General features: G+C 43.8%; 1 protein-coding gene across 2 annotated transcripts in view; it reads left to right on the forward strand.

Moving 5' to 3' along the window:
• Nucleotides 1–286: 286 nt before the first annotated feature.
• Nucleotides 287–25,766, forward strand: part of PIWIL1 (piwi like RNA-mediated gene silencing 1) — a 35,105-nt gene continuing 9,625 nt past the window's right edge. Inside the window, exons 1-18 of one of the 2 annotated variants that reach the window (XM_025401900.1) lie at nt 287–546; nt 4,566–4,655; nt 4,978–5,089; nt 7,433–7,558; nt 8,041–8,255; nt 8,609–8,730; nt 9,753–9,833; nt 11,174–11,371; nt 11,794–11,905; nt 16,492–16,618; nt 16,920–17,037; nt 17,582–17,696; nt 18,966–19,153; nt 19,542–19,614; nt 23,372–23,572; nt 23,690–23,793; nt 25,298–25,368; nt 25,523–25,676. In XM_025401900.1, coding sequence (XP_025257685.1) covers nt 4,578–4,655; nt 4,978–5,089; nt 7,433–7,558; nt 8,041–8,255; nt 8,609–8,730; nt 9,753–9,833; nt 11,174–11,371; nt 11,794–11,905; nt 16,492–16,618; nt 16,920–17,037; nt 17,582–17,696; nt 18,966–19,153; nt 19,542–19,614; nt 23,372–23,572; nt 23,690–23,793; nt 25,298–25,368; nt 25,523–25,676 — 2,195 coding nt within the window. In that variant the 5' untranslated portion in view covers nt 287–546; nt 4,566–4,577. Of the gene's footprint in view, nt 547–4,228; nt 4,656–4,977; nt 5,090–7,432; nt 7,559–8,040; nt 8,256–8,608; nt 8,731–9,752; nt 9,834–11,173; nt 11,372–11,793; nt 11,906–16,491; nt 16,619–16,919; nt 17,038–17,581; nt 17,697–18,965; nt 19,154–19,541; nt 19,615–23,371; nt 23,573–23,689; nt 23,794–25,297; nt 25,369–25,522; nt 25,677–25,766 lie in introns of those variants that run through there. The other variant, XM_025401901.1, reaches the window with a different exon arrangement.

The following is a 25,766-nucleotide window of genomic DNA, read 5'->3' on the forward strand; positions in this document are numbered from 1 at the left end:
GGCGGGGCCGGGGCCCGTGAGGCGGGGGCGGGGCCCGTAAGGAGGGGCGTGCCTGGCTTGTGGGGCCTGTGCCGGGTGTCTGGGCGGGGCCAGGCGGGACCTGTGAGGCGGGGGCGGGGCCTGTGGGGCCTGTGCGGGGTGTCTGGGAGGGACCAGGCGGGGTCTTGGAGGGGCGGGGCCCGGGCCGCGGCCTGTGGGGCGGGCTCATCTGGTCCCGCGCCCGCTACATTGAAAACCGCCATTCGCTGGGCAGCCAATGAGGGCGTGGCGCGCGCCGCTTTCCGCCGTTACTGGGCGTATGGTGCGCAGCCACGAGGCTGGCGTCTGGAATGAAGTGTTCATCCGCACAGGAAAAGAGCGCCGGTTGCCAGCCGCCCGCGTGTCCCTGACTTTCTCGGGAACCCAGCACCGAAGGCGAGGTGGGCGCAGGCCGCAGGAGGTCCTGGGAAGTCGGCGGCGCGGAGGGATCTCCGCGGGAGCCGTTGGGGCTGTTGGCCTCGGGTTAAGGTGCGAGGACCAGGACTAGGGCGAGGGCGGCCGTCCAAGGTGCGGGGCGAGGCTGAGGTGTTAGGTGTGCGGGGACCGGGGTGCGGGGGCGGCGGCCGGGGGTCCGGGATGTGGAGGTGAGGCCCGAGGTGTGGGGACAGGGGTGCGGGGGTGAGGTCGCAGGTGTGGGGGATGCAGGAGCCGGGTGCGGGGACTAGGTCCCAGGTGCAGGGGATGCAGGAGCCCTGGTGCAGGGGCAAGGTTGCAGGTGCGGGGGCTGCAGGGGCGAGGTATCAGGTGTGGGGGGTGCGGGACCAGGGTGAGGCGCTGAGACCCGCCTAGCCGGGGCTGTGGCGCCGGGGTGTGGGGGCGAGGGGCCAGGGTGCGGGGGCGAGGTCGCAGGTGCGGGGGGTGCAGGGGCCAGGGTGCGGGGGCGAGGTCTCAGGTGTGGGGGTGCGGTGCCGGGGTGAGGCGCTGAGGCCCGACTTGCCGGGGCTGTGGCGCCAGGGTGCGGGGGTACAGGGGCCGGGGTGCGGGGGTACGGGGCCGGGGTGCGGGGGTACAGGGGCCGGGGTGCGGGGGTACAGGGGCCGGGGTGCGGGGGTGAGGTCCCAGGTGCGGGGGGTGCAGGGGCCGGGGTGAGAGGCTGAGGCCTGAGTTGCTGGGGGTGCGGGGGTCGGGGACAGAGGTCTCCGCAGTGGCGGCAGTGCCTGAAACTGCGGGGACCCGGGAGCCCTGCAGGAGGGCCTTCGGGACGTCCCGCCTGACCCACGCGGCCGCGGGACGCGATCTCTGCGGAGGGCGAGGCCCCCTTCCCGCGTCTGCAGCCGCTGCGCTGTGTCCCCGGGAGCTTTGGGAGCCGGACGCTGGGAAGAGGACGGAGCTCCGGAGGACCGCAAGTGAGGCGGCGACCACAAGGGCCGGGCTCTGCGAGGCTCGGGGGGTTCTCGCGGGTGCTGGCGGCCGGGCCCTTGGCATCTGTGGAGGGAAAGGGGCGGCGGGGGCCTTGGGAGCTCCCGGGATGGATGCTCTCGCTGTCTTCAGCCCCTGCGGCCTCCAGGGTAAAGCCGGCTGGAGCCCTGCGCAGCCTGTTCTCTGCGCGCTTTCCTTTTCGTTTTTAAGTTGTGGCCAGAGAGACCCGGCTGGCATAGAATGTACCGCCCAACGGTTTTAGGCGTGTGGCGCGGTGGTGGTTCCCACGTGCATGGCGTCGTCCTGAGCACAGCGCCGGAGGGATGTTGTTAGGTGGAAGAGTCTTTGGCAGAGCTGGTAATGAATTGGGCATGTGATTTCCGGCGAGTGTGGTTATTGTAAGCACACACTTGTTTTCTGACTTTAAGAATTCGATATCCAGACTGAGGTGGTTTTGAGATTGGAAGGAGATAAAGCTGAAAACCGGAGTGGTGCTGGGAAACCTGGACGTAGAGCGCTGGGCCCGCCAGGTATTTAGTGACCAGCACAACGCGCCGCCCTGGGTTTCAGGCCCTGGAGATGATGAGAATCAGCTGGAGGGCTGCTTCCAGCCGGCTGCTAACTCGCCAGGGCTGAGAGCCGCTCTCCACCCCGTAATTTCTGTTACCAGCCAGTCCAAATGCTGCCTGTCAGGGAACAGGCTTTGAGAACTGCATTTCCTGCTGGAGATGAGAGTTCAGCTCGTCCCTGTTTTTTTTTTTATCACTATTTCACACTATTGTTTGTAAGGTGTCAAGCGGCCATCTGGGTGCAAAGGCGTCAATTGTAATTCGCAGCCTAGTTGGAGAAGCTATGGAGTGCAGGGATGTGCAGAGGGAGAAAGAAGGTTACCATGTAGTAGAGTGACCGTGGCCACACCGGGGAAACGGCTTTCAGAGAAGGGGGCAAGGGATGGCCCGCGAGCTGGTCCTTAAGTGGTTCACTGGATTCTTGTGGTTTCAGAGGAGGGCGAGGCTTTGTTTAGCAGAGACTGTACCGTGGTATAGGGTAAGTCACGGAATTGATTGTGATAGGAAGCAAGTAGCGTTTGCTGGCGTCTCAGGCAGGTGCTTTCAGACTGATCTCTAGATCCGCAGTCCCCAATCTTTTTGGCACCAGAGACCGATTTCGTGGAAGACAACTTTGCCACCAATTGGTAGGGGATGGTTTCAGGATGAAATGGTTCCACCTCAGATTATCAGGCATTAGATTCTCATCAGGAGCATGCAAGCCAGATCCCTGGCACGCCCACTTCACAGTAGGGTTCACGCTCCTAGGAGAGTCTGATGCCTCCACTGATCTGACAGGAGGGGCGCTCAGGCTGTCACGTTTGCTGCCACTGCTCACCTCCTGCTGTGTGGCCTGGTTCCCGTACGGGTCCATGGCCGGCGTGCTAGGGACGCTGCCTGTGGATTATCGGCAAGAGACTTTCATGCACCGTGTGCCCGGTGTGTAAATTGAGTATGCATATGTAACCATTATCATGATGCACACATTATAAAATAAATATAAAGCAGTTTAACATGAGGTTTAAAGTTAGTTGTAATATGCTGGCACCTCAGCGGATTATCTTGTGTAAACTCCTTTGGAAATTGCTGATTTAGAGTAGGGGGTCTTATACGATGAATGTTTGCTTTAATCCTGTAAAATACAATAGGAAGTCAGAGGTTTTTAAAATTGAAAAATGGCATTAGAAATGTCTTTCTGTGAAGATCATGAAGCCAAGAATTTTAGAAGCTGTTAAAATTCAAAGGATGAAAAAGATAACGTGACTTAAGGCAGAGTGATGGTAAATGATGTCATCGCCTGCCCCATGTAGAACCTTTGATGGTTTCTCATGTGTTGAGTATCCAAGCTGTCTGCAGGACTCTGAGCAGTCCGCTCCCTGTCCACATGAATTCCTCCGCTCCCCTTGTTCCTTTCCAGTCCCACTGGGCGTCTTTTGGTTCTGCATCCAATTCAAGCACTTACGTGTGGGTTGTTACCGCTTGTGTGGAAGACTGGTACCACCCTGCCTTCCGATTCCTGATTCTCCATTTCAGCTTAAGTCTTGTTAGAGGCAGGCCTCTTTAGGGTTTACATCAGTTCCTACTTTCTTTTTGGTAAGAACTTTCTGCTTATTTCCTTCATCACACTTTTTAACACGTGGAGTTACGATTTTACCTGCCCTTTCCATTAGGGCTAATGTTTGTTGACTGCTCACCGGAGGTCAGTGTGAGTTCTCATTTGATCCTCACCATTGACTTGTGCAGTAGGTTATTCCAACCATTCGACAACGAGTCACAGGCTATGTCGTTTTCTCATGTTGTCTAAAATGTGAAGGAGTTGGGCTCAGGCAGTTGAGCTCCGAGGCCTCTACGTTTAATAGCCTGATGACACTGTGTACCACCGCGGCAAGAGTGAGAGGCTGTCATAGCTGAGCCCAAAGCTGATCCCGGCTCACAGGAAGCACTTAGTGCCACCATGATGTTGAAGAAATGGGGAGAATGGTCCTGGCAGATGTAGGAGAAATAAAGTAGTTTTGAAATCAATGACTCCATTCTTTTTATGTAGATACAACGTAGGTGATGATGCCACTCCCCTAGAATGAGATTATGGGGACATGAGGTAGAAGAGATACTAGTTTGGGTATGTTCAGCGTAAGCCACACATGGAACTCTGGGAAGATCCCGGAAAACTCATTATGTATGCAGAAGGATTATCTAAGGGGCCTGGCGGGACACTTGCCACAAGTGCCCTGTTTCTCTCTCTGTGTGTGTGTATGTGTGTATGTGTGTGTATGTGTATCTCCAAATGGGAAAGAACCAGCCACCAGCATGTTAATTCTTTCAGCACTTTCTCCTCCTAAGTCTGTTTATAATAAATAATCCAAATGAAAAACTAAGTCTTCTATTAAAATACATTTTCCCCTTTGGCCCTACAGCAGTGCCCAGTGCAAGGTAGGCAACTGAGTTTGCTGAATGTAGGAATGTTACATTAAAAAACTGTCATTACAGATTAGAAGGATACATACTAATTGCCTGGCGAGCTTACTTTTGAATCTGAAAGAAGTTTAAAGTAACATTGTAGAAATGGTCAAATACGGTTGCCTCCATTGACTATTGTCTTCAAGATTGTTTCCTCTCCAGAAATAGAAAACAATGACTGGGCGAGCCAGAGCCAGAGCCAGAGGAAGGGCCCGCGGTCAGGAGACAGTGCCGCTGGTGGGCTCCACTGCTGTGAGTGTTTCACCGTTTCTGACTACAGAAAATGTTCTTGAATCTTGATCAGCCTAGGCTGTTGAAAATAAACTAAAGACGGTGCTGGGAAGGATATAGGGAGTGAGCAAGGCAGATCATGTCCTGTTTCCTCAGGATATTAGAAGCTGATTCATGACTTTATTTGGTGACTCTTCTCTCAAATTTCTTTTTAAGAATAAATTATTTGATTATTAATCTAGATAGGTGTTGGTTGGATTCCTGAGACTTAAGGCTGGACATTTTCTCTGGTGTCTGTGACCGCTTGACAAAAAGAATGTTCTTTATTTTTCTATAACTACAGAGTCAGCAACCTGGTTATATTCAGCCTAGGTCTCAGCAGCCACCAGCAGAGGGGGAGTTATTTGGCCGTGGACGGCAGAGAGGAACAGTAGGAGGAACAGCCAAGTCACAAGGTGAAGAGAAAGTAACAGGAGATCTTAACAACTGTGTTCAACATATGCAGCAAATTTTATTGAATTAAAACTTGGTACAAAAATTTGTGCTGAAACTGTTCAAGAAACATTTCCTTATAATGTTGCCATAACACGCAAATACAATTGTGGAAAATACTTAAATCTGATTTCTTAAACATTTTATGTATCAGTCTTCACCAGTAAATGACTTTAAAAGAAAATGGTTACTCAGGATTTCAAATTTAACTCTATGAAACGGTTCCCTATCTGTAACGAGGTAGTGTCTACCTGTAGAGGTAAAGATCACTGTGGCCATTAACTAATCCGTGGGGTAACAAATAAAGGCCCTGTTTTGTCATCTTTCACTGCTCTTTGGAGATTATATCTGAGAATTGCTTGTCACAGTAAATGCTCAAGTACCTATTGTTTTGTAGAAATTAATATACGTTTAACAGATTATTGCCAATTAGACATTGTTTGGACCTTGATTTTCCTTCTGTAAAGGGGATGTGGATGCACTGAAAGGTTCTTAAACAGCACAGTGGCGTGAGCTCTGATTTGTGTTTGAAATAAATCACTCTGGGAGCTGCATGGAAGGGGGAATTAGCAAGGTTCCCAGTCTTGTCCGTTCTGAAATCTGTCCTCTTCGAGTGACAAAATCAAGCTTTGGCTCAGTGTCATGGCAGTACTGTATATCTCAAGCGGAACAGATTTCATCATTGTTTTTATTCAGAAACTGGCAATTGGATTTTTGCATCCAGAACCAAATTTTTCAAGACAAATTAAAAATTTTTAAGGAAAAAAATCAGCCTTTATGACCCTTCAGTGTCATCAGGTTGGATTCAGTATGCATGATTTAGTGTAGTTACTCACCCAGTGCCATCAATACTTTAAACCAAGTCTCTGGGATAAAAAACTCACTGAGAGAGACAAATATGAACAGTTACATATTTAACGGATTTTTAGGTAGAGCCCCCTCCAAATCATGAGGTACAGAAACTAACATGGAAGCGCCTTTTAAAGTGCTTTAGATGTGATATTTAAAACTTATTGCATGCCTGTGATGCTTATTCTCAATTTTTCAGGTGAAAGAATCAACGCTCATGTTAAATAACTGGTTTCCAAAGTACAGCAAGAACTGAAATATTTTAAGCCACTGTTATTTCTCTGAGGAAGTCTAGAAAGTAGGCAGTTCTGGTGTTTGTGGTCAGAAGAGAACTGGACTCTGATCTTTTTGTTCTTTTGTCCTGGGCCATGACTGCCATAATTAAGACCTCTGTTTGGTTCAGAACTTCTGTATTCGAGCCCTCCCTGCCAGATCCAGATTCCAGGCTTCATGGGCAGGGTAAAGGGGCAGGAAGTACAAAAGTCACAAGTCAGCTATTGGCTCTCTTATGGAATGTTTCCAAAAGGGTCATCCTACAATTTCTGCTTAAGTCTCTTAGGCCATCCCTAACCATGGGGAGGGTGGAAATTTTGGTCTATTTAAGTATATTATTCCCAAAATATAATTTTTTTAAAGAATGAGGGATTGGTTATTGGATAGTCAACTGGTAATCTCTGTTACAAAAGATAACATGCCTATTAATTGACAGCTGGAATTTTAACACTTGACTACAAAGTTCATACTGGTTTTTTGGCTCACATCATATTGTTGATCTGAGATAATTGTATAATTTCAGCAAATCAAATGACTTGAATAATTTAGGTTCTTATAACCACAGCTTGTAGCAGTAAGCATGAACTGATTAGTCACAAGCTTATTACCTATTACCAGTATGAGATGCGTGTCATGGCCATAGAATATGTGCAGATGCAGAAATCCATTCTTCTGATACTGAATGGAATCAGGTAGTGAGGAAGTTGCATTTTAGATGTAAGTTTTCTAATCCAGGTTACAGATTTAAACTCTCTAAGCCACCAATTCCTGTAGCTGTAATTGCATCATGACAGACTGTGGAAAATACATGAAGACCTTTAGATAGTTATTAGACTTACAATACAGAAAAATATTTTCCCAGTCAGCAAACATATGCTGCTCCACTCTCGCACCACAGTGCCGCCGGCTTGATCTTTTCAAGGTGTACATCCATCTCTTGAAAGAGTGCATCTGCAACTTCCCAGGACAGTGACAAGAAAGCCTTTATGAATGAAGTTATAAATAGGAAACCGTTCTCTCGTTAGGCTGGCAGATACCAAAAACATGTTGATAGGATTGTTTTATGCATTGTCTTCTACACCTCAGTATCCTTTGGATTACATATATTAGCACTGTGGGAGTTAATGTTGTCATCCTTTACTTCATACTTTATTTCAAGTAGATAATTTTTCTTCTTTTTTAAGAACTCCAGATATCTGCTGGATTTCAGGAGTTATCATTAGCAGAGAGAGGAGGTCGTCGTAGAGATTTTCATGATCTTGGTGTGAATACAAGGCAGAACCTAGACCATGTTAAAGAATCAAAAACAGGTAGGTTAATTAAGAGTAAGTTTTTGTGAGATTACGTCTCAGGTACACAGGACAGTGAATTGAGGCACTTTAGTTTAGGTATTTATTTGGTCAAGGATCCTGCATGGGTTTTGCATTTTCCTCTCTCTGTTTCTTTTGGCGTTGATGAAATAGGTTATAGATAATATCTTGAACTGCACATTTTGAAACGTCATCTCATTAAATATTAATAGATCACTTTCAAAACTCTTTGCCATGAAGAGATTTGGTTGGTTTTGTTGCAAAATTATTTGTAAATTACTTAGTCTAAGGAAGATCTGTTTCTAAATGTATGCTTCTTTAGAAATTCACCTAAAGAGGTAGACTAGTGGTCTCCAGAGTCGGATGCTGTCTGCTGCTCTTAGCCTTGGTTTACGGAACTGTGCCTGCCTTGTCATGGTAGGAAGGTTTCAAGGAAAAATAAACTTGATAGTTTGTTAATTGACTGTAACTTGCTTTTCCAGGTTCTTCAGGCATCATAGTGAGGTTAAGCACTAACCATTTCCGACTGACATCCCGTCCCCAGTGGGCCTTGTATCAGTATCATATTGACTATAACCCACTGATGGAAGCCAGGCGACTCCGTTCAGCTCTTCTTTTTCAACATGAGGATCTCATTGGAAAGTGTCATGCTTTTGATGGAACAATATTATTTTTACCTAAACGACTACAGCAAAAGGTTATTTGGCAAAAGGGAGATGGGGAATTTCCACTTCAAGGCAAAACTACTACCATGTAAGATAGTTCACATGGCTTTTAGAGAGACCCCAGGAGTCTCCTGTCTGATATGACGGAATAAACACATCGGGTACTTTGGCATTATTGTAGCATTGTCAGATTTGTCTGGATAACTTGGTGGTTACAGTTGAATTACAATACACTTAGCCACTCTTTTTCTCAGAGCCATTTAAAAAAAATCCAGTTGAAACATTTTATAGTTTTCAGTGTTGCCTTATTAAGCAAGCGGTCTGTGATTGGGCAGAGTTGTCCTTTAAGGATTTAAAGTTTGGGTTTTCACCTCTCTGGCTTCAGGTTACTGAAGTTTTTAGTAAGACCCGGAACGGAGAGGATGTGAGGATAACGATCACTTTAACAAATGAACTTCCACCTACATCACCAACTTGTTTGCAGTTCTATAATATTATTTTCAGGAGGTATGTGTTTTATTTCAACATTTTATTAAGAGGAAAACCAGCAAAGTTGAAATAATTGTACATTGATCATCTACATTCAAGTCTCCTAGATTTTCAACGTTGGCTGAGATTATTGGGTTTCTCTGTATTGCAGTAACTTAAGGTGTGGTTTACTGATAGAAAATTCGTCTATTTGCTTTAAGCAAGTATCCTGCCTTTCCCTCCCTAAGTCTGTTGACTTCAAATGCTATCTGAGCTTGTGTTCAGACGCTCATATCCTCGAGAGTGAGGACGTTGCAGACTTGGTGTTCCTGCTCCCCACAGTGGGTCCTTGGTCAGGAGGAGGGCAGAGTTCAGCTCGCTTGTTCCACTGCAGGAGATACACTGCGTGCTGGATAATTTGCTTTCAGGGTACATACCACATATTCCCAATCCAAAAGCAAGACACATGGTCTGCAAAAATTTTTATTTTTTGAGGGGGATGAGAATCCAGATGAGGCTGAAATTTTCGTGAGAATAATGGGCAGAATACTTGTATTAATTTAAGTTAGTGATAACTGACACTGATAGGACAATTCATTGTGATAAATACTCGTTTTCAGTTAATGTAACTGGTAGATTATTTTTCCCTAAATGAGGGGTTGGCAAACTTCTCTCTGCAAAGGGCCAGATAGTAAACATCTTAGGCTCTGAAAGCCGTGTCATCTCTTGCAGCTGTTCCGCTCTACTGCGGGACCACCGAAGCAGCCAGAGACAGTGTGTAAGTGAGCGGTCATGGCTGTGTGCCAGTAAAACTGTTGGTGGATGCTGAAATCTGAATTTCAGATAATTCATGTGTCATGAAATAATCTTTTATTTTTTCCAACCTCAAGGATAGTTGAAAACCATTGTTAACTCATAGGCCATAAAAAACAGCCGGTAGGCTGGATTTGGCCTGGCTACAGACCACAGTTTGCCAACCCCTGCTCTAAACAACATGCTGTTCTGATTGCCGTATTGGAGATATTTATCAATATTCACTATTCTGACCTTTCAATTTTTAGGCTTTTGAAAATCATGAATTTGCAACAAATTGGACGAAATTATTATAACCCAAATGACCCAATTGATATTCCAAGTCACAGGTTTGTATGAAGTGGAAAGTTGAGTATTCCTTAGGCTTAATTACAAGCTTTTGAGATAATAATCTAATTTGAAATGGTCGAATTTACTACAGTGACTGTTAATGCCACCCATCACATTATGTGACTATTTAACTTGAATAATGAGGAGACATCCCAGAATATTTGGATTTAAAAAAAAAACACATAATTTACCTGTCACTAGGGAAGAATACATAGTTGTCCAGTGCTAAGTTTGTATTTTTGCCCTTAGATAAAAATAATCAGTTAATGTGGTGTATCAAGATTGCAGCCCAACTGAAAAACTGCCTGCTGGGTACCGTGCTCCCCACCTCAGTGACGGGACCTTTCGTACCCAGACCTCAGCATTGTGCAGTATGCCCGTGTCACACACCTGCACGTGTACCCCTTGAATCTAAAGTTGAAATAAGAAATAAAAGGCTGGGCGTGGTGGCTCATGCCTGTAATTCCAGCACTTTGGGAGGCCAAAGTGGGTGGATCACGAGGTCAGGAGTTCTAGACCAGCCTGGCCAAGATGGTGAAACCCTGTCTCTACTAAAAATACAAAAATTAGCTGGGTGTGGTGGCGGGCACCTGTATTCCCAGCTAACCAGGAGACTGAAGCAGAGAAGTGCTTACACCCGGGAGGCAGAGGTTGCAGTGAGCCGAGATCATGCCAACTCCAGCCTGGGCGACAAAGCAAGACTCTGTCAAAAAAAAAAAAGTAAGAAATAAAATATTGCAGCCCAACAGGTTTAAGTTTATCATAGTAATTGTAGGTGCTTTCAATTAGATTGGCAGCTTTTTTTTTTTTTTTTTTTTTTTTTTGAGACGCAGAGTGTCACTCTGTCACCCAGGCTGGAGTGCAGTGGCCGGATCTCAGCTCACTGCAAGCTCCGCCTCCCGGGTTCCCGCCATTCTCCTGCCTCAGCCTCCCGAGTAGCTGGGACTACAGGCGCCCGCCACCTCACCCGGCTAGTTTTTTGTATTTTTTAGTAGAGACGGGGTTTCACCGTGTTAGCCAGGATGGTCTCGATCTTCTGACCTCGTGATCCGCCCGTCTCGGCCTCCCAAAGTGCAGATTGACAGCTTTTTAAAGTCTTAGACCACTGTAATGAATAGTTGATTAAAGTTAATACATTCATTTAAAATGAAACTTATACAATTATTATAATATTGAAGGTCTTAAAGCTGGAACCATGTAAATCCTAGAAATAAGGAAATTGATTCATTCAAAAACTTACAGTTTAGACCCAGTTAATAAAAGTGAAAACGCAACTTAGTGTGTGCAGATTGTGTTTGAATGTGGAGAGGTTCTTCATGACCCCCATCTTGCCTGACAGGTTGGTGATTTGGCCTGGCTTCACTACTTCCATCCTTCAGTATGAAAACAGCATTATGCTCTGCACTGACGTTAGCCATAAAGTGCTTCGAAGTGAGACTGTTTTGGATTTCATGTTCAACTTTTATCATCAGACAGAAGAACATAAATTTCAAGAACAAGTTTCCAAAGAACTAATAGGTTTAGTTGTTCTTACCAAGTAAGACTGCTTTTTAAAATGCAAAATAATTTTTGTGAGTCTTAAAGTATAGTGGCTTTGTAGTTCTACAATGTTAAGAAATAGTGTTTCAAGTTGAGTGGTAGGAATAGCATAAAAAAGGGTGACGGTATTTTTCACTTTTCCTGGGATCATAGTTTTGGGGATAACATAACTCATCTGGAGAGGACAAATAGCTAGTGATTTTTATCCTTTTAAATTATTTTATTTTCTGTTAGTAATTTAGTCACTTCCCCCATCCATCTGGCAGAGTCTGTAAGAAATCCTGTTTCCTTCTTTTTCCATAACTTTGTATATACCCAGGTGATTTGAAATTTTAGAGAATACATGCTGTCTAGTCTCTCTTTTTGATATTAGCTCTTCACATTTCCATCAAATGCAGTCAAATCTCAACTGATCCCTAGGTATAACAATAAAACGTACAGAGTGGATGATATTGACTGGGACCAGAATCCCAAGAGCACCTTTAAGAAAGCCGACGGCTCTGAAGTCAGCTTCCTAGAATACTACAGGAAGGTAAGATGCTAGTGGTGTTATCTTTTTCCTATGAAGTAATTAGATCTTAGGGAAGTAGTTGAATCTTAGGAGAAATCCAAAATATCTTTGGTAGAATTCTCTAACACTTGTTGCACATTTGGAACAAGTTGCTTTTAAAGCTGTGTGTAAATGTATTTGTTAGGGCAATCACAGCATAATTTTATTCATTCTCAGATTATTAAAATGCCTCTTTTTATTTGGTACAGTTCACATAATGAGAAGTGCCCTGTCCTGGTTCCCTTTTTCCAGTAGAATGAAAGCTTACATTTGAATTGAAGCCTATGGAGGACAAGTAGGTTGGATAACAGGTGGTAAGCAGTGGGAATTAAGAGCTTGCCATACTGTCTCTCCCTCCATAATCAACATTTCACTTAATTTCACCTTGGACAGGGGTGGGAATTAAAGATCTTTGAACCTTCAGTATCATTTCTGCTAAATCTGCTGCCTGTGGGTTATAACTCTTAACTTTTGATTTACAAAAGACTGATCTTTTGGGCGATCATCTAAAACAGTTTTTAAAGAGATGATTCTAGTTTTGAAAAGACCATCAAAGGCAAATAGCAAGAAAGAACAACTATTGACTAGAAGAAATTAAACTGTTTATATAGGAATGCATGCCAACATTGGAATGCATGCCAACATTGTTTTAGTATTCAGAGATGAGCAGATCTGGTCCCCAAATCCTTAGAATGTCACATTCCATTTGATATGTTAAAATTGCAGGAAAATTATTTCTAGAAAACTATCAATTAAAATCTCAAAACTTGTCTTTGAATTGCTAACATTTCACATTTTCTTCTACTTTAGAGTATTTCCTGTTTCTAAAAATTTGGATAAATGAGCTTAGATATGAAAAGTATTCGTATTTTGCATGGAAAGTGTGCATCTTACCAGTGGCCTTGGAAAGGTCTGTGTGCTGCTGTCCAGCTGCTCGGCTGTGACTAAAAACATAAGCCACTGCGGAGGGAAGGATTCTATGAGACGCTGCATGAAGGGCTGACCTTATTCCTGGCAAGATGGAAACAGCCAGTGGTCATTTCAGCATGCCTTTCCTCCCACTGTTTTCAGCCTCTTTACTCCTTGAGGACTCCAACCATGCCTAACCTGGATCCCTCTGGGTGTCAGAGGTTACTGTGAGGAATGAGTTGTGGCATTTTTCTGTCATTCATTTTAGTAATCACTCTCAGGGATGGTAGAAGTTGGTATATATCAACAGCAAATATGAAGGAAACATCAGCTGAAAATGTGATTTAAACCTGAAGCAAAGTCAGTGGAACCTCTCCCCTTCCCTGACTGGTACTGAGTGTCCTGTGGCAGCTCATCCTCCTGTAAGTGGTGTTTTATGTGTTATCATACTTACGAGCTCTGCCCAGGCCCCTTTTACTCTACGTTCACTCCCTAGGTGATTTCCAGTCTCCTCTGCCCAGGCTTCAGGCATGAAATGTTAAGAATCCCCAGACTTCCAGTTCCAGCCTAGACTTGTCTAAGCTTAGCTGCCTGGTTGTTCTAAGTATTTGGATGACTCAAAGATACCTCTCCTATGTTGCCAGTGTTGAATGTGTTCTGTCCTCCCAACATGGCCCCTACTCGGTGCTCTTGGTCAATACAGAGAAGGTAACTTGGACAGAGGCAAGAGATTTTATGATTTATATACCCCATGCCTAAGTAGGCTCTCAGGTATTTGAATAAAAAAAATGGTGGATGAGTCACACGTCAGATCTCTGCACCTTCCCCTGCCTCCTAGTACTCCCTCTTTGTCCAGACCCGTCACTCACCTTGTTATCTGAATTGCCTTCATTTTTCTCCTTTTCTAAATGACTGGCATCTCCTGTCCAGGCCCAATTTTTATAATTCACTTAACTAGTCTCTTAGTATTTATTTCCTCTGCCTTCTGATCAATCAACTCGTACCCATCTGTTCTTCTTCTTCCCCTTCCCATCAGAAATGATGTGGTGCCCGTGACCCTGTGCCTTGTGAAGTGTGGTGGTCTTTTTCCGAGATGCCCACGGCCCTGTGCCTTGTGAAGTGTGGTGGTCTTTCTCCGAGATGCCCGCGGCCCTGTGCCTTGTGAAGTGTGGTGGTCTTTCTCCGTGAGACTCTGCCTGCTGCTTTATTCTCATGGCATGTCCCCCACTATGCCCTTAGACTAAACATAGGGCTGTGTCCCCTCTGTTGGACACACCCTGTATGCTTGTGTTTGAGATCTCAGGTCAGCTTCTTTCTGTAGGGAAGACTTCTCTGGAAATCAGGGATAATCAGCTGTCTTTAGTAGAAATAATTAATGAAAGAGGTTGATGTTGAAATGTTTAAAAGAAAACATTCTTAGATTTTCTGGTAGAAATGCAGTTTTAGTAGTAAGTGATGGTTTGGGATTAAAGGTAATATCTAGGAAACAGTAGAAGAAGGAAGGGTGTTTGGAAGAGAAGGTCATAGTTGGTTTTTAAAATAAAATGTTTAACAGTAATGCCTAATAAAAATGAGAGTGCTGTTTTTTCAGGTGTAGAGGAAAATGTTTAAAAATATTTGACAGGGCCAGGCGCGATGGCTCACGTCTGTAATCCTAGCACTTTGGGAGACTGAGACAGGCGGATCACCTGAGGTCAGGAGTGTGAGACCAGCCTGGCCAACATGGTGAAACCTCATCTCTACTAAAAATACAAAAAAATAGCCGGATGTGGTGGCGGGTGCCTATAATCCCAGCTACTCATGAGGCTGAGGCAGGAGAATTGCTGGAACCCGGGAGGCAGAGGTTGCAGTGAGCTGAGATCGCACCACAGCTCTCCAGCCTGGGCGACAGAACGAAACTCTGTCTCAGATAAATAAAGGAATGAATGAATGAATGAATGAATGAATGACAGGCTGTTTCAACCCTAAGAATATGAAAGGTGGCGGGGGTGGGGCAGTGTGAGTGCAAGTTCTGTATCAGGAACCATGCACTTAAGGCCTTGGGTGAAACAGGGTGAGAGAGGGCACACTTCTGAAATACAACCACACTTCCACTGTGTGTGTTTGCACGTGGTGTGGAGGGTAACTGTTCCCAGACTCCTCATTTTCAAACGTGTGATAAAATAGGTCATATAGCTACATGAAGCAGAGGTCAGATGTGAGTGTTCTTCTACTTACAATTTTCTTATTTGAAATAAGAAAATTAACTTCTTTCCTGGATGGTTGCTTCTATACAGAACAAGTCGAGAACGGGCTAGAATTCATGGTTTCTTAATTCGTAAGGGTTTGTAGTAGATGGCCAGGACCTTGTCATATGCTAGGAATAAGAAATATGCAAGTACCCTTAGTCTGTTGATGAGAGACAGACTAAGGACATGCTGTGATGATGTTCTTCTGGGGTGCCCGGTGGAGCTGTGTGGTTTGTTCTTCTGGGGTGCCCGGTGGAGCTGTGTGGTTTGTTCTTTTGGGGTGCCCAGTGGAGCTGTGTGGTTTGTTCTTCTGGGGTGCCCGGTGGAGCTGTGTGGTTTTTTTTTTTTTTTTTAAAAGCTGGATCTGAATTAAGCAGGATGCTAAGAAAATCTGTTTTCAGCAAGATACAGGATATGGTAGGAAAGAGGATCTTTGAAACACAGGACCAGAATCTGTAGTGAAGAAAACTCAAAGTCTGACATGGTTCTAGAATTGCAGAGCTGAGCTGGAGGCCAGAGAACTCATCTTTTGAGAACATTAAATCATGAATATTGGCTGGGTGCGGTGACGCACACCTGTAATCCTAGCACTTTAGGAGGCCAAAGCGGGCAGATCACCTGAGGTCAGGAGTTGGAGATCAGCCTGGCCAACGTGGCAAAACCCCATCTTTACTAAAAATACAAAATTAGGCATGGTGGTGCATGCCTGTAGTCCGAGCTACTCGGGAGGCTGAGGCAGGAGAATCACGTGAACCCAGGAGGCAGAGGTTGCAGTGAGCCGAGATCGTATGCACTCCAGCCTGGGTAACAGAGCGAGACTCCATCTCAAAAAAAAAAAAAAAAAAATCACGAATGTCATTTTTTGTTGTTTTACAAATTGTAAACACTTATTTTGGGCAGTGATTTTATATGGGGAAACTTAATACTACTTAATCAAAATTTGACTTCTTGAAATATCAAGATACTATAAAAACTTTTTCTGATTAAAAATGCCCTGTAGCATTCTTCCCTCCCCCTCTTTATTCTTACAGTGAGACTGCTTTCAAAAGTAAGTTCTCACAATAACAGAAAATAGTTTTAGAGGAATCATCCTATGGTGAAGATGCAGAGTTACACAGACTACTGTTTCTAAACCAAGAAATAAAGCATTAAGCAACGAGAACTGTGACGAACCAAGCCCGGACTCAGAACCATACTCTCCTGGACCACCACAGGTTTTAGGAAAAGGATGGGGCAGTCGGTAGAGCATAGAAATCACAACCTCTGTTTTAAGAAGGTTAAAAAGTGCCTTTTAAAACTTTACTCTGGAGCTATTATCAGCCTTGCTATTGGATCAGTTCTTTATTTTTTAAAAAAATGAAACCCCTTTTGCCCACTGAGATACTACTCAGGCATTTGCTGTGACCCGCGACGCTCTCCTCTCTTGAGCAGCAATACAACCAAGAGATCACCGACTTGAAGCAGCCCGTCTTGGTCAGCCAGCCCAAGAGAAGGCGGGGCCCCGGAGGGACACTGCCAGGGCCTGCCATGCTCATTCCTGAGCTCTGCTATCTTACAGGTACTGTTGCATTTCGTTTACTCGGAAGGAAGCCACTGGATTTACCCTTTTTTTCCTAGGAGTCCTCAGACATCCCTTTACTTCCCCTTCCCTTCCCCCGAAAACCTTTTATTAAAACTGCTTTGTCTCCTGGGGATTCGCGGTCACCATCACCCTGTGTTCCAGTTATTTAGACCTGATTATTAATTCTTTAACCCTGTGCCTTTAAATCTAGCCCTGATTATTAATTCTTTAACCTGTGCCTTTAAATCTAGACCTGATTATTAATTCTTTAACCTGTGCCTTGAAATCTGATTTAAAGGCCTCACTGATAAAATGCGTAATGATTTTAACGTGATGAAAGACTTAGCCGTTCATACAAGACTAACTCCTGAGCAAAGGCAGCGTGAAGTGGGAAGACTCATTGATTACATCCATAAGTAAGTCGCTGATTTCACTGGGGCATGGTTTCCGTTTTTGGTTTAGTATTTTACGTGGCTTTGAGGGGTATCTTTTGAGGGGGTGGCAGAAAGTAACTTTCTCCTTTTGTATCTGTAGTATTTGGGGTGGGCTTGTTCTTGGTGTTTCTAAGCAAGGCTACCTATACCTCACTTATTCCTCAGGAAATAATGAAGTTAAACTTCGTAGCGCGTAGTCTTTCTAATTCCTCTGTTAGAAAAAGGTAACAACTGAAAAAGGAGATATTTCTGGTCAAATCTTTTTCCTATCTTCGTTATATCAAGGGGTTTCCTTTGATGGGGAGAAAGTCTGGGCATCAGAATTTTAAGTTAATGTCATGAAGAGAAGCCTGAAGGTGGTGAGAGAAGGATGGTCATGCTCCTGTGCTGGCTGGCATTCTCACCAGCGCCTTAACCCTGACAGCGACATTGGAATGTGTTGTAGGCTAGAATGGATATCTGTTTGACTGGGTTTTTTTTGCTGTGTCTCTTTGTTTAGTGGCATGTAAATGTGTTAAATTTACAGAAACGATAATGTTCAAAGGGAGCTTCGAGACTGGGGTTTGAGCTTTGATTCCAACTTATTGTCCTTCTCAGGAAGAATTTTGCAAACAGAAAAGATTCACCAAGGTGGAAAAACAGTAAGACAGTTTTTTGTTTGTTTGTTTTTGAGACGGAGCCTCGCTCTGTCCCCCAGGCTGGAGTGCAGTGGCGCAGTCTCTGCTCACTGCAAGCTCCTAGCAAGGCAGTTTTTAAAGTTGACAATCGAGTGAGACTTGGGTCAGATCACAATAAAGCAAGTGGGAATAACTTAGTTCCATGCCAGAATGATCTTTTCCTCACCTTTCTCTTCTCCCCTTCCACATCCACTCTCTATCAACCCACGTGAGCAGCCCAGGACCTCAGAAATAGGTACACCCCAGGAGGAGAAAACGTGGAAGCCCTAGAGAATGTGGAGCCTGTAGCTTGGTCCTCAAAAATAATCTGTAAGACTTAGCTAAAAAGCGGTTTGATATTTTTTTATTTTTATTTTTTTTCAATAACTTGAGCTAAAGTGTAGAATCCTAACTATCTGCTTGGGTTGATATTTTGACTGCCATGAAAATGATGGAAAATCCCTGATTTGATTGGCCTGGACCATTTGTTTATAGAGATAATGTATTAATTATTATGATACCTTTTATGTTTTGTTTTCAGAAAAGGAAAAGCAAGTATTCTAAAAATATTTTTAGTGTAATTAAAGCACTGTAAAGTGCCAACATTTTTAATTTTTTTTTTTTTTTTTTTTGTAGAAAATGGTGTCCTTCCTGCCTTTGAAATGTACTGTGAACAGTGATCTCACAATGTAACTTAATATTCTGGTTGCATCGTTTATGCTATCCCCTGCATGAGGCCAGTCAGGGAGGCGGCCAGGACACGCAGAAGACACCGGGCTGCTCCCTGTGATGACCAGCACTCGGGTGCTGTGCCTCGCGTTTATTTCACTGTCTGTCTTGCTGTCAGATGTTTTTGTAGCTTGCTTGTGGCATGTAACACCTCAGTCAAGTTACTTTACTCTCAAAGCCTTATTTTTTAATATTTTCGTTATGAAGAAAAGAGTAGCTATACTTGTAAGATTTTTGAAAAGATTAAGGAGAATGCAACTAAAGCACTTAGGGAAGTACCTGGTCCAAGTAAGCATTTGAGGAGCAGCTGTCAGTATGAGTGTATTTTAAATAAAATTGCCGTCATCCTTTGGATACGTTTTAGACTCTGCCCCTACTGAGGACATTTTCTCTGTCCCTTTAATTCAAGTATGAGAGTAGTACACTAAGTGTCAAAATATGCTGGGGTAGAATTATTGAAGACTTTTTGGCTTGATGATTGAGAACTTACAATGGAATTTACAGTGTGTCTGAACTCTCTTCTAGTTTGATTACAATCCACAATTTGCAGATTGGTCAAAAGAAACAAGAGGTGCACCATTAATTAGTGTTAAGCCACTAGATAACTGGCTGTTGATCTATACGCGAAGAAATTATGAAGCAGCCAATTCATTGATACAGAATCTGTTTAAAGTTACACCAGCCATGGGCATGCAAATGAAAAAAGCAATAATGTAAGTTAATCAAGTCATTTCTGCTCTGAGAATTGCTTAGCAGTCATTTGGAGGGGGTGGGAACTCGAAAGCGATGGAACTGTTAAAAATACAAACAACGTTATTTTAATTGAAAGATTTGATATGACTCCCTGTAATGTAGATAAACAGATATATTTTAATAACTAAGAATGGGTGGGAGAAACAACCAAGTCAGACAGTTTCTCAAAACTGCTCCAACTAATGCTCTTGTTTGTATTAGAAACAGCCCTTTGAATGAATGGCTAGTCTTGGTGTTTGATTTCATATTTTATACAGAAATGTTTCGTGTGTTACATAGGAAAGTGTTTATGTGTGGTCCATTTGTCGTTACTTTGTCTGAATGTTGGATTGTGTACTTTCATTCTAGGATTGAAGTGGATGATAGAACTGAAGCCTACTTAAGAGTCTTACAGCAAAAGGTCACAACAGACACCCAGATAGTAAGTAGCTAATTGACATATAGGCAGTTTTCAGTGAAAGAGCTTTTTCAGAGGGGGCATTTGTACATCTTGGAACTTAGGGTTCTTTTTTCAAATGTTATTAGGTTCTCAAACTAGGCGCAAAATGTGTTTTGTAACCATAAAGTAGCTAAGCTAATGCTGGCTTTAGTTGTGTACCTGGGAGCTTGGTTTACACATTGCAAAAGGTGAGGAAGGAGTGGAGAAAAACAAAGCCAGCTTTAATTTATTCAGACTCAAAGGCTTTACTTAGTCTAGAAAATTTGGAAAGTACAGGAAAGCACAAAAGTCAAAATCAGCTGTTGTTCAGCACACATAGACATATGGTTGTGTAATTACATGGAAGCTCCCCAGACAGCCTAGTGCCAGGTATGGGAAGAGCAGGGTCACAGAGAGCAGGGAGCCCTGAGTGACACTCAGCAGCTTGTCAGCTTCCACGGGCATCCACGTCACCCCGAGGGGTCAGGATACAGATTGAACCACTCTCCCAAGCTCTTTCCCCTGTTATCTGCAAACATGTTGTTGTGTGTGCGCTTGAGCCACCCATCCAGGTGAGTGAGTGATGACTCAGCAGGGGAGGACTGAGTCCCGAAGAGCCCATATGCCGGTTTGCCAGAGTCTCGCTGCCTAGCGTGGGCGTGGGGAAGGTGCAGAGGGTTAGGAATTGGAGATGGGGACATTAGCTGATGGCAGCCACTGAATGACGGGTGGTTTTCATTGGTGATCTAAAGTTGTGGGGACGTGCAGCAAGTGTGTGCTGTGGTTTCGTTTTTGTTGTAATCTGTAGCACAGTTATTAAGAGGGTAAACTCTGAAATCAAACCCCTGGGTTCACATCTCGGCTCAGCTGTTTGCCTGCTCTTCATCAAGTGCTTCTGGCTTTATTGCCTTTTCTGAACAAACTGGGTGGTAGTAATAATAGTAGTGAACCCTCATAGCGCTTCTGAAGTTTAATAGCATTGTCATGCCCGGCCCCTCCCGAGTAGCCCAGGACGTGTTAATCACTGTTGCTGCTGCTGCTTCCAGTCAGCTCCTGAAACTCAGTGAGTCTGAGGTAACTCTTCGTTTTTCCCAATCCCAGTAAGCTTTTTGAATTATTCAAGGGAAAATTACCCCCCTTTTCTCAAACTAGTTTTTTAGCCTGTCAGGTATGTCTTGACTTCACTGTTTGTCCAGCTTTCTATAAATCGTTGGTTAGAAACTGTCTGTCACTCTGGCACACTGCTTTCTAGTGCAAGGCCATCTGCCTCGATCATGTCGTGTCCCCAGTGCTGAGAACGGGGCCTTCTGTGTTTCAGGCGCCAACATGTTGCACGACGACAGCCTGGCCCTGTTCACCATGGCAGTGCTTTAGACGTGGTCAGGCTGCCATGCTGCTCATCCTTTCTCAGACACACACCCCTGCACACACTGCTGACACGCTTTTCTCAAACTTGCCGTTGTGTTTCCTAGCAGAGTTTTCAACTTTAAAGTTTTCTAACTTACATTTCTTCTCTAACACTCCTCCCCACCCTGAAATTCTATCAGATTGATGTGGTTATTGTTTTTAGTTTGCATCTAGAATGTAGCCTTTATAAACATGAGATGCAGTGTCATAGTTTTCTTTTTAAGTCCACACATCCAGCTTAATGTAGCAAAATAGAGTCAGACTCAGTGTCAGGGAACTCCGGAGTTGTCCAAATCTTAATCACATTTGGTCTAGAATCTCCTTTCCATTCAGTCTTTGTCCAAGAACTTGGAATTGTGGCCTCAAGACTTCCTGGTCCCTAGTGAAAGAGAAAGAGTAGGGCTTAGACATTGACTTTGCAGAAGTGCAAGCACAGCCGGGCCAAAGGCCATGACCCCGGCAGCGGGTTCTTCGCACTCTCCACCCCCATGCCCTGTTCCCATAACCGTTCCCTGCTCTGCTCTTGCTGCCGTGAGCCCCTGGGTGTGGGGGAAGGTGTCTTACAAGTAGTCCTTTTATTGAGGTTCTCTCATCTTGTCCAGGTTGAATATTCCATCTATTTTGGTGGGGCCCTTCCTGATAAAATCTCCAAGTCAAGTACTTCACTTCTCCTTATTTTTAGCAGAGTTGGTTGATGATTGTTAGAAAACTGACACACAAAGGTAATAGTAGCCTGGGACTGTAGTGGGTGAGACGTAGAAGTTCAGTACCTTCCTATTGCTTTTTATATCTGTAGCATAAAATTGCCACAGATCTGCTGAGGGAACATGGAACTTGCAAAAGATAGAACGACACTATGAGATTAAAATTTAAGTGGTAAGGAAAATTATGGTAGGTTATACTATTATGTGATTATGATTGTAAAGTAGGAAGGGAAAAATGACATGCATGTGAATAATCAGTTCAACGATTTCACTGATTATTTTTATTAGACATTTATATCCTTGGCTATTTTTTAAAACAAATGGAAAGGACATTTCTAGTTGACGGGAAACATTCTGAAGACAGCAGCACGTTGTGGGGCAGCGAGTGCCAGGGCGAGTTTCTTCTGCCCCGTTGAGTTTTCGTACAGCCACATGGCAATGAGCTGGCAAAGACAGATTTCATGGTAAACAATACATCTGTGTTGCTGTAAGCCTAAGAAATGAATTGGCTTCCTCTCATGTGTTTATTATTTTAGCCCTCCGTCTCACACTTTAAATCCCACAAGCAGATATCTACTATGTTATCTGGGTAACGGAAACACCCAAGGTGGGAAAATTATTTTGCTGGGCACTATAGAAAGGGAAGAGAAGAATCTGGGAACATAAATTGGAGAACATGACAGTGAGTTAAAAGCTGGATTCAGGCCAGGCGTGGTGGTTCATGCCTGTAATCCCAGCACTTTGGGAGGCCGAGGCAGGCGGATCACAAGCCAGGAGATTGAGAACATCTTGGCCAACATGGTGAAACCCCATCTCTACTAAAAATACAAAAATTAGCCAGGCGTGGTAGTGTGCACCTGTAGTCCCAGCTACTCGGGAGGCTGAGGCAGGAGAATCAGTGGAACCCAGGAGGCAGAGGTTACAGTGAGCCGAGATTGCGCCACTGCACTCCAGCCTGGGCAACAAGAGCAAAACTCCATCTCAAAAACAAAACAAAACACTCCAGAAAGTTAAACTTGGATGCCCAGAATTGGGACAGGGGTACATTTAGATCAGGCGCTCTGTTTTGTCCCCAAAATTGTCCATGGACCTCCTGTGAAAGTTCATAGTTTGATCAGATTCTCAATCCAGAGCTTTAAATCTTACAAGTTATGATCTTAGGTGAATCATGAGTAAATTAAGACTGTAAAAAATCTTTGATTTGTCTACCTGTCACTTATCACTAACTTATATTACCCTGTTTTCTGTCTCTAAATTTTTCCACACTGGTTACATAGAGCATATTTAAGTTCTCAAGTTTAAACAGTATTCAGTTTTGACTCGTAGTTTGCTTAACATGATTTATTTGCTTCACACGCATTTATTTAGTTGAACATGATGAGCAGTATTTGTTAATGTCCTACTGATTAGCTGTGTGGCTGAAGTAAACAGTAAAATAAATGGTCATGTTCTTGCATTTATTTAGTTGAACATGATGAGCAGTATTTGTTAATGTCCTACTGATTAGCTGTGTGGCTGAAGTAAACAGTAAAATAAATGGTCATGTTCTTGACCTTGATACTCCACAGGTGAGTTTAGTTTCCTGTCCTCTCCCTTACTCTTAATCATCTGTCTCCTGATTCTTTGTAACGAGGACGCTTTGTTTTTAGGTTGTCTGTCTGTTGTCAAGTAATCGGAAGGACAAATATGATGCTATTAAAAAATACCTGTGTACAGATTGCCCTACCCCAAGTCAGTGTGTGGTGGCCCGAACCTTAGGCAAACAGCAAACTGTCATGGCCATTGCTACAAAGATTGCCCTGCAGATGAATTGCAAGATGGGAGGAGAGCTTTGGAGGGTGGACATCCCCGTGAGTTTGATTTAATTGGTAGATGCAGTTTTAAAATTGGTATTTAAGAAAGTGGATTGACTTTTTAAATGTTGCTAGTACTCTGCTGTATCTAAAATTACCACATTTGTATTCAAGCTGAAGCTAGCGATGATCGTTGGCATTGATTGTTACCACGACACCACAGCTGGACGGAGGTCAATTGCAGGGTTTGTTGCCAGCATCAATGAAGGGATGACCCGGTGAGTGAGACTGGGCTACTGTGGGTAGCAGTGAGGACACAGAGCAGGGTCTGCAGGTTCAGGAGCAGTGTTCATTCTTCGTTGTTAGCCTTCTAGTTTCTCAATTAGACATGGCAACACATTTAGCAAAGAAAGATAATGACCTACTCTAGCTCTTGAATGACTTTCATCCTATATTAGTCAAACTGCATTTCAGATTTTTTCTTTGTCATATGTATTGGCAAGTACATCTTGTTAAATGTGACTCTCTCTAAAAATGTATTTGTTTAGGCCGGGTGTCTTGGCTCACGCCTGTAATCCCAGCACTTTGGGAGGCTGAGGCGGGCAGATCACTTGAGGTTGGGAGTTTAAGATCAGCCTGACCAGCATGGAGAAACCTCATCTCTACTAAAAATACAAAAAAAATTAGCCGGGCATGGTGTATGCCTGTAATCCCTGCTACTCAGGAAGCTGAGGCAGGAGAATCACTTGAACTCAGGAGGCGGAGATTGTGGTGAGCCAAGATCGTGCTACTGCATTCCAGCCTGGGCAATAAGAGTGAAACTCTGTCTCAAAAATAAATAAATAAATAAATAAATAAATAAATAAAAATAAAATGTGTTTGTTTAATAATATTTACTGGCCACTGAAATGTAGTTTCACTTTTTCATGTAGAAAAACCACTTCGGTTTACCCAGTCACTTGTATTTCAACATAACATTATTTTTCAGTGCTTTTCTTGGAACTAAGGGAATTGCCAAGAATAGTAATATATGAAAATTGAAGGCACATTAGTAGTTGACATTAGTAATGGATATGTTTCAAGGTCTTTTATCATTTTTAACTTTTAGTTTCAGGGGTACGTGTGCAGGTTTGTTACATAGCTAAACTCATGTCATGGGGTTTGTTGTTCAGGTTATTTCATCACTCAGGTACTAAGCCTAGTACCCAGTAGTTATTTTTTTCTGCTCCTCTCCCTCCTCCCACCTTCCACCCTCAAGTAGGCCCTGGTGTCTGTTGTCCTCTTTGTGCCCGTGAGTTCTCATCATTTAACCTCCACTTACAAGTGAAAACCCGTGGTATTTGGTTTTCTGTTCCTGCATTAGTTTGCTAGAGGTGATGGATGGAGCTGAAGGTCTTTTATCTTTTAGAAGAGTGAAACTTACAATGAATGGTTTCTCAAGAGCATAGCCATGAGTGTGCTTCTGTGTGTATTCAGGTGTAGTAAACCTGGACAGCACCTCTGGGTATTTAAATTTAACTAAATCCTATTTTCTCCCCAGCAGCTGGAATCATGGTAGTGATTTGTAATGAAAACAGACACAGTTTGTGATGCTGATACGGGATCTCCTATATCCTGTTCCCTCTGTATAAGGTTTTATAAAGTATTTGGAGATGGTAGCAGATGTCTTTAAGGCAGTTACAATGACAGATTGTTAAGAGTGAAATAAATATAGAATAATTCAGAAAGGAAAAATTGATAGACAATTGCATTCTCATTCTGGTTGTGTTTTTCTCTGAATAGCTGGTTCTCACGCTGCATATTTCAGGATAGAGGACAGGAGCTGGTAGATGGGCTCAAAGTCTGCCTGCAAGGTTAGTCTCCTGTGGGGTTGCCTTTCTGCTGTCTAAACTGGGGTCTTCCAGAAATTACCCTCAACTGTGTTACTGATGTGCCCAGAATTGGGGAAGAACAGACTAGTTGTGTTGTAGGCATGAATTGATGTAAAACTTCTCTGGCCTGTTTCAGCGGCTCTGAGGGCTTGGAATAGCTGCAATGAGTACATGCCCAGCCGGATCATCGTGTACCGTGATGGCGTAGGAGACGGCCAGCTCAAAACACTGGTGAACTACGAAGTGCCACAGTTTCTGGATTGTCTAAAATCCATTGGTAGAGGTTACAAGTAAGCATGCAAATTGTAAAGCATTTTCTAAAACTGCACATCTTTGAAATTAGCATCACAAGATGAAAGGGTAAGGGAGAAGCTAACTTG

This window comes from Theropithecus gelada, chromosome 11 (assembly GCF_003255815.1).
Source record: "Theropithecus gelada isolate Dixy chromosome 11, Tgel_1.0, whole genome shotgun sequence".
Lineage (NCBI taxonomy): Eukaryota > Metazoa > Chordata > Mammalia > Primates > Cercopithecidae > Theropithecus > Theropithecus gelada.